Raw genomic sequence first — 9,107 nt, forward strand, 5'->3', positions numbered from 1 at the left:
CAGTCACATGACCAACCCTCAGTCACATGACCCGACCTCAGTCACATGGCTCACCTTCAGTCACATGACCCACCTTCAGTCACATGACCCACCCTCAGTCACATGACCCAACCTCAGTCACATGACCCACCTTCAGTCACATGACCCACTTTCAGTCACATGACTCAATCTCAGTCACATGACCAACCCTCTGTCACATGACCCAACCTCAGTCACATGACCCACCTTCAGTCAAATGACCCACCTTCAGTCACATGACCCACCCTCAGTCACATGACCCACCTTCAGCCACATGACCAACCAAAGTCACATGACCCACCCTCAGTTATATGACCCACCCTAAGTCACATGACTCACCCTCAGTCACATGACCAACCTCAGTCACATGACCCACCTTCAGTCACATGACCCACCCTCAGTCACATGACCCACCTTCAGTCACATGATCCACCCTCAGTCACATGACCCACCTTCAGTCACATGACCCACCCTCAGTCACGTGACCCGACTTCAGTCACATGACCCACCTTCAGTCACATGACCCACCCTCAGTCACATGACCCACCTATAGTCACATGACCCACCCTCAGTCACATGACTCACCTTCAGTCACATGACTCAACCTCAGTCACATGACCCACCTTCAGTCACATGACCCACCCTCAGTCACATGACTCACCTTCAGTCACATGACCCACCCTCAGTCACATGACTCACCTTCAGTCACATGACCAACCTCAGTCACATGACCCACCCTCAGTCACATGACCCACCTTCAGTCACATGACTCAATCTCAGTCACATGACCAACCCTCTGTCACATGACCCATCTTCAGTCACATGACCCACCTTCAGTCACATGACTCAATCTCAGTCACATGATCAACCCTCTGTCACATGACCCAACCTCAGTCACATGGCTCACCTCAGTCACATGACCCACCCTCAGTCACATGACCCATCTTCAGTCACATGACCCACCCTCAGTCACATGACTCATCCTCAGTCACATGACCCACCTTCAGTCACATGACTCCACCTCAGTCACATGACCCACCTTCGGTCACATGACTCCACCTCAGTCACATGACCCACCCTCAGTCACATGACCAACCTCAGTTACATGACCCACCCTCAGTCACATGGCCCACCTTCAGTCACATGACCCACCCTCAGTCACATGACTCACCTTCAGTCACATGACCAACCTCAGTCAAATGACCCACCCTCAGTCACATGATCCACCCTCAGTTACATGACTTAACCTCAGTCACATGATCCACCTTCAGTCACATGACCCACCCTCAGTCACATGACTCACCTTCAGTCATATGATCAATCTCAGTCACATGAACAACCAAAGTCACATGACCCACCCTCAGTTACATGACCCACCCTCAGTCTCATGGCTCACCTTCAGTCACATGACCCACCCTCAGTCACATGACCCACCCTCAGTCACATGATCCACCCTCAGTTACATGACTTAACCTCAGTCACATGATCCACCTTCAGTCACATGACCCACCCTCAGTCACATGACTCACCTTCAGTCATATGATCAATCTCAGTCACATAAACAACCAAAGTCACATGACCCACCCTCAGTTACATGACCCACCCTCAGTCACATGACCCACCTTCAGTCATATGACCCACCTTCAGTCATATGACCCACCTTCAGTCACATGACTCACCTTCAGTCACATGACCCACCTTCAGTCACATGACCCACCCTCAGTCACATGACCCACCTTCAGTCATATGACCCACCTTCAGTCATATGACCCACCTTCAGTCACATGACTCACCTTCAGTCACATGACCCACCTTTAGTCATATGATCAATCTCAGTCACATAAACAACCAAAGTCACATGACCCACCCTCAGTCACATGACCCACCCTCAGTCACATGACCCACCTTCAGTCATATGACCCACCTTCAGTCACATGACTCACCTTCAGTCACATGACCCACCTTCAGTCACATGACCCACCCTCAGTCACATGACCCACCTTCAGTCATATGACCCACCTTCAGTCATATGACCCACCTTCTGTCACATGACTCACCTTCAGTCACATGACCCACCTTTAGTCACATGACCCACCCTCAGTCACATGACCCAACCTCAGTCACATGACCCACCTTCAGTCACATGACTTACCCTCAGTTACATGACCCACCCTCAGTCACATGACCATAGACTGTATAAAATATGGACGTAGTATCCGTGACGTCACCCATCTGTTCCTAAGAGCTGTTTTGAAGCAAATCAACGGCAGCAGCCATATTGGTAATGTGGAACTCAACTAGGCAGAGTGTGACGTAGTGTGAGTCTCTTAGCCAATGGCTGTGTGTTCCCGACCAGGAGTCACGTCAGTCATGTCCTTATTTGGGCAAAACTCATAATCTTAATATCTTCTTAACCGTCACGTTAGAAAAAAATTCACCCCCCGTACAGTGTGTGCCATTAGAGAGATTAGCTCTGTAGGGCCAAGCCGTTTTTTGAACCAGGCTGTAAACATGTTTATTAATGCTGCAAAGATCGTCTTCCGGTGTTTCTGCAGCCAGCCTCAAGCGGATTTTCGATGTATTGCAGTTTATATCACTCCCGCATTGGCTTCACATAACAGGTGTCCGTTCTCTCCTGTGATTGGCTCGTTAGGGAACTGCCAGTCACACACTACATTGTGCTGGTGTTAGAGTGAAACATTTACCCTCACTTAACTAATCTTTATCTAGTAACTAGAACTCATGGGTAGAATATGTAACTACATACAGTTGCTAACTGCCTTGGGAAACACATTAGCATTAGCATGCTAACAGTTGATGTATGAAATCCTGATAAATGTTGCTTGATACTGAAGTTAGTCTGAAGAATTAGAAAGTGATTATGATTAGAATTACAGAGCAGGAGGCTAATAGCTTTAGTTAGCTTAGCATCAGATATAACCCTCACACTACAAACAGAATGTATGGCAGCCCTGAGCATGTACGAACACAGAAATAACAAAGACTACTCTGTTTGAAGCTATGCTAGCTAGCTTGCTTGTGATGCTGCAGTGACGTCCTGTTTACACGATGAGTGGCCCTGATTGGGAGAAATGTTTCCTAGCAACAGTAAATACACAATGATCTCCTGTTGGGTTAATTGTAATAAAATGACTGTGTGAGAGATGACTGATGGATGTATCTGTCTGCAGAGGCCCGGAGGAGGGGAGAGAGAGGAGGAGCAGGAGGAGGAGGAGGAGATCACTGCTTTATAAAGGGAAGGACGAGGAGGACGAGGAGGACGAGGAGGACGAGGAGGACGAGGAGGACGAGGAGGACGAGGAGGACGAGGAGGACGAGGAGGACGAGGAGGACGAGATCACTGCTTTATAAAGAGGAGGACGAGTAGGACGAGTAGGAGGAGATCGCCGCTTTATAAAGAGAAGGATGAGGAGGATGAGGAGGATGAGGAGGATGAGGAGGACGAGGAGGACGAGGAGGACGACGAGGTTGCTGCTTTATAAAGAGGAGGACAAGGAGGAGGAGATCGCCGCTTTATAAAGAGGAGGTGGAGTACACTGCCTTATAAAGAGGACGAGGAGGAGTACACAGCTTTATAAAGAGGAGGACGAGGAGGAGGAGTACACCGCTTTATAAAGAGGAGGACGAGGAGGAGGAGTACACCGCTTTATAAAGAGGAGGAGTACACCGCTTTATAAAGAGGAGGAGGAGGAGTACACCGCTTTATAAAGAGGAGGAGGAGGAGTACACCCCTTTATAAAGAGGAGGAGGAGGAGTACACTGCTTTGTAAAGAGGAGGAGGATGAGGAGGAGGACTGATGTCAGGTCTCAGTGATATTTAGTTGTGTGCTTTCTTCAGATAATCTGAATGAGCTTTCAGACAGGTGTGTTTAATCTCTTTAGTTTCAGAAGTTACACTTGAACTGGTTATAAAGTCTCTGAACATGTTTTAATCAAAGGTCAGGTTCATAATAAACTGTTGTCAGTTGGAGGTCTGAGTCTGTGAGTCTCTGTTATATTCATGCTGCTTCAGCGTCAGCGCCACCTGCTGGAAGGAACAAAGAAACTCTGTGTTCAGGATAAAGTCTCATCCAGTTTGGATCTCAGTGTTCCGTAAACATAAGGTGGTCTAGAGCAGGGGTGTCAAACTCAAATACACCAAGGGCCAAAATAAAAAATTTGGAGCAAGTCAAGGGCCGGACTGGTTTAATGTTTATTGCAAAACTTATTGAAATTAACTTATTGCACATATTGAACATTGAACTAGCAAAGCTTAAGTTTTTGCCTATAAACATTTAAAAAATGAAAAATATGTTGCATTCATTTCTTATTGCTCAAAAATGCCCTGTGGTAGTGAGAAAAAGTGCAAAAAGGAAACATATTAAAGCTCAGTCTGCTGCTCTGTGATACACACTAGTCTAAGCCAGATACTCGGCATCTCGTCTTGGATGCAAGTTCATCAATGTTTGGGGTCAGGCTCTGAGCTGTGAAGGTGTTCATCAGTAAAACGACTCCTGTGAGATATTTTGTTTAACTTCATCAAAGAGAACAGTTGTTCACACAGGTAGTTTGGCCTTTTAGACCTTTTAATCAAAATCAGAAAATAAATTTTCAGGACATTTGAATATTTGAACTTTATTTAAACAAGAGGAGTAAACACTGATCAACAAGCGATGACATCACACAGGTGAGCCCAGGTGTGCAGTCAACCACCAGGTAAGCTCCTATTGGTCATCTTTAAACATAGATGTCTTCTTCATCCAAAGTTTTCTGGTCTGTGATTAGTGTTTCCATGGAAACGACTAGACGAGGAGGACACAGAACTGTGAAGGGGAACGAGTGAATTAGCATCTGTTAGCATCTGTGTGTGTGTATGCGTGTAGGTGTGTGTTACCATAAGGAGACTCCTCTTCATTCTCATGCTTTTCGTCCTCCACATCTTTTGCCTTGCTCTTGTTACCGTTCATCACCACATACACATTTTCCTCTAGAGGACCTGCAGCGGGAGAGCAGATTATAATCTACTGATCTATAATTCGTCAGATTATAATCTATTTATCTATCATTATTTAGATTATAAACTACAAATCTATCGTTCATCAGAATTGCTAAAGCTCCACAGATAGAGGAGATGAAGTCGTCATTCAAGTTTTAATCAAATTAAGGATTTAGGCCTCATTAAACATTTCACCAAACAGCATCAACATCAAATATAAGCAAAATATCCGCCCCAAGTGGAGACAGAATGTAGTGTGTAGTCTCGTTTAGAGCTCTGGCAATCTGGATTTGGTGTTCTTCAACTGTGCCTGAATCAGGTTCATCAATCAGTAGGTTTATTCAATCCAGTTTATCTTTAAACTCCAGGACAAAAGTAATCTGCATTAGCTGAACCAGGAGAGGAACAAAGGGTTCACATCTGGATCAGACTCTGATCCAGATTCGAAATAGGCCCTGAGAGGTCACTTTACCGTGAGCACACCCCTGTGCATATGTCACAGCTCAGACTGTCTGTCGTTGGCTAATGTACCTGCTGTCATTGTCCTCTGAACCTGCCTCTTCCTGCAGACGTAGAAGATCACGATGGGGACGAGCAAGACCAAGGTGATAATCAACACACACACCAATTTAATGCTGCCACCTAGAGAGAGAGAGAGAGAGAGAGAGAGAGAGAGAGAGAGAGAGAGAGAGAGAGAGAGAGAGAGAGAGAATATTAATAATATTGATATGTTATATTTTATTAATAACATTATTTACTGTATTTATTATTGATTACCTTGTGATAGCCCTGCCCCCTCCACCCTAAGCAGGAAGTCCTCCTCCACCAGTCTCTGCCCCTCGCTATTAAACACCTCCAGTCTGTAGTCTCCTGCGTCTGCGCTCTGCACGTGTGTGAACATCAGCGTGCCATTGCTTTGCATGGCGCAGCGTTTATGATAACACACGGTTTTGTTGTTCTTCAGTGACATCACTAGGTGCTGGTGAGTCCACCTGATGTCCTGCCTGTGCTCTGCCTTTGCACTCTTCAGCAACTTTGAGGTCAGCAGGACAGACTCTCCACTGCGCACAGTGATGACCTCTACAGCTGGGGTCAAAGGTTAGGCACATCACAAGACTGTTCTGAGGTATTAATTTAAGAGCGTCAGCCCCATAACAATAGTAATAAGCACCAGGGACAAACTGAAAACACACGTCATATCAAATCAATCGTTAGAAAGGAGAATAGAATGGAATGGAAAAGATCAAATCAGAATAGAACAGTACATAACAGATCAAAGCAGAATAGAATGGAAAGAAACAGATCAAAGCAAAATATAATGGAATGGAACAGATCAAAGCAAAATATAATGGAATGGAACAGATCAAAGCAAAATATAATGGAATGGAACAGATCATAGTAGAATAGAATGGAATGGATCAGATCAAAGCAGAACAGAATGGAATTGAAAGGCATTACCTAACCTGACAGAAGCAACAGCTTTACATAAACTAAACTACAAAAAGTTTCAGTTCCTCTAGGCATCCTTCACATAAACAATGAGACTACTCAGACAGACTGAGGATAAACATCTGACATGTGATGCAGGGAGAGCTTACTCAGACTCTGCAGGTAGAGCTGTAGGAGCTGCACAGGCTAATGGTTAAAAACCTCACACATATTTAAATCATGTGTGTGTCCTATTTCAGATTGCAGTGCAGGTCTGGGATCACTGTAGGCGATCTAAATGTGAAGATGTGATAGAAAAGAGGTATCCACTGTTTTGAGAGTGTGCATAAAAATGCTCCTAAACTTGAGTTACACTGTGACATGAGATGACACGTGACAGATGGCATACAGACCACATGGCGTACATTAATTATTATGCTCTACAACAGAGTGACTAAATCTATGACTGGGATTTCTTAAATAACTGAACCTATTAGACTCTGATACATCGATCTCTGATATCTCTACAGGGATCAAAGAATGTATCAGTCACAATGAAAAGCTACTTTTTGAGCATTGGCTCATTGGCTCACACCTGACGAGAGTTCAGTCTGTCAGTGTGTGCACAGTCACAGTGGAGCCCATGAATTATGACTGACTACAGTGAGACACCCCTGCTCCTTTATAAGATTATATATGATTATCATGTAAGATTATTATATATGAAGATTATTATTATAGATGATTATTATGTATGATTATGATTATTATAGATGACTATTGTATATGAAGATGATTATTATTCATTATTATACATGTCACTGTTTAGAGCCACACTGACTCACCTTCACTCTTCATCATCATCAGTAACCAGACAAGAGCCAACATGGCTGCTATCTGTGGTCTGTAGTCTCTGCAGGATCTGACCCCTCAGCTGTCAATCAATGTGAGAGGGAAACACACATTCTCAGTGGTTAACGTGTTCACACACACTCACACACACACAAACACACACACACACACACACACACACACACACACACACACACACACACACACACACACACATTTTTACACATATTGTGACACACAGTGAGCTGGAAACTTCAGCTCAGACCTCAGTTCATACTAAAAGAACAAGTTTTGTTCTTAGCAGCATCTGAACTCTCGCTCAGCAGAGCCTCCTGCTTCAGACCTCAGTCACTGACATCAACCACACTGACTGATCTCTGGACTCTTTACAAACTCCTCCAAATGTTCTCAGCAGCTGGTTTCATCAGTACTGATCACTACTTCAGAACTTCAGCAGCATGAGCCACTACAGAGCCCTGTGACGCATGCACACACACACACAGAGTAATCGTGGCAAATGCTGTTAATGAAACCTAAAGTCTGATCCTTCTTTCAGCATTAACATCGATCAGTGATTTTAATATTTACTCAGACGATCAGACAGGTGTAATTTTTTATTTATCAAATTCAGACTGAAGAATATAAGAAATAGGTTTGGTGTAAAGTGTCAGTGTAAGATAAATTGTGGTTGAAGGGCTTCAGGTGTTTAATGAAGGTCAAATATTAACAGGATGTCATTTTGTCTTTACCGTGGTGGACCAATAGAAACACTTCTACATCTTTAGTATTAGCAGGACACTGCCCCTGTCCTGTTAATACAAAATGTCCTTCCGTGTGGTGTGCATTCTGACCAATTGTCCTGCTAATACACGTGTGCCAACACACACGCACACATACTCACACACACACACACACACACACACACACACACACACACACACACATACTCACACACACACACACACATGCACACACATACTCACACACAAACAAACAAACACACACACACACACAAACACACACACACAAATAATACAATAATACAGAACTGAGGGCAAGTAAAATGTTTGGTCCTACCTGTGCGAGTGTGAGTGTGAGTGTATGTGTGTGAGAGAGAGAGATGGATGTCGTCTTCATAAGAAAAACATTGAATTAGGAAGTCACAGGCGATGAAGAGAAGTGTAAGTGATGAAGACTCAACAGACCAATCAGAGAGAAGCAGGAAATGACACCAGCCCACAGACGCAAATACACACACACACACACACACACACACACACACACACACACACACACACACACACACACTGAGACCTCTAACCATAGAGAGTGGGTATGGTCTAAATCAGGAGCAATGTGAAAGTTTCACACACCGTCACAGAGCTTAAAGTGTCCCAGCTGATTTAAGCTTTTCATCACTCTCTCTCTGAGCACCAGTGAGCTCAGGTGATCTGTTGTGACTGTTCATCCAGCAGGAGGCGTCTCTGTCCTTACAGGTTCACTGCAATGTGATGCAATGGCCTTCCTGCTGAGGCACCTGACCTTCCTGTTGAGGAATCTGATCCACTTGCTGGGCTACCTGTCCTACCTGTGGAGGTACCTGACCTACATGTAGAGGTAGCTGATCTACCTGTGGAGGTACCTGACCTACCTGTAGAGGTAGCTGATCTACCTGTGGAGGTACCTGACCTACCTGTGGAGGTACCTGACCTACCTGTGGAGGTACCTTACCTACCTGTAGAGGTAGCTGACCTATCTGCTGAGGTAGCTAATCTATCTGCTGAAGTACCTGACCTCCCTGCAGAGATACTTG

General features: G+C 44.7%; 2 protein-coding genes and 1 long non-coding RNA gene across 3 annotated transcripts in view; 2 read left to right on the forward strand and 1 right to left on the reverse strand.

The window, feature by feature from the left end:
* The window catches only part of LOC117812338 (arf-GAP with Rho-GAP domain, ANK repeat and PH domain-containing protein 1), a 29,951-nt gene extending 26,659 nt beyond the window's left edge, over window positions 1-3,292 (forward strand). Inside the window, exon 25 of the mRNA XM_034683028.1 lies at window positions 3,210-3,292. Within this exon, the coding sequence (XP_034538919.1) occupies window positions 3,210-3,272 (63 nt within the window). The 3' untranslated portion in view covers window positions 3,273-3,292. The remainder of the gene's footprint in view (window positions 1-3,209) is intronic.
* A 1,289-nt stretch (window positions 3,293-4,581) lies between these two features.
* On the reverse strand, window positions 4,582-8,425 carry LOC117813310. The gene is made up of 6 exons (XM_034684455.1): window positions 8,372-8,425; window positions 7,288-7,376; window positions 5,792-6,100; window positions 5,546-5,656; window positions 4,913-5,014; window positions 4,582-4,841 (listed from the first exon to the last, which is right to left on the reverse strand). Exons 2-6 carry the CDS (start codon window positions 7,328-7,330, stop codon window positions 4,756-4,758), a joined length of 651 nt encoding a protein of 216 aa, XP_034540346.1. The 5' UTR covers window positions 7,331-7,376; window positions 8,372-8,425; the 3' UTR covers window positions 4,582-4,755.
* LOC117813311 lies at window positions 5,583-8,904 on the forward strand. The gene is made up of 3 exons (XR_004631390.1): window positions 5,583-5,619; window positions 5,979-6,140; window positions 8,791-8,904. It is a non-coding gene; the product is annotated as an uncharacterized LOC117813311 (long non-coding RNA).
* The last annotated feature ends 203 nt before the right edge of the window (window positions 8,905-9,107 follow it).

The sequence above is a fragment of the Notolabrus celidotus genome, chromosome 5 (assembly GCF_009762535.1).
Source record: "Notolabrus celidotus isolate fNotCel1 chromosome 5, fNotCel1.pri, whole genome shotgun sequence".
NCBI lineage: Eukaryota > Metazoa > Chordata > Actinopteri > Labriformes > Labridae > Notolabrus > Notolabrus celidotus.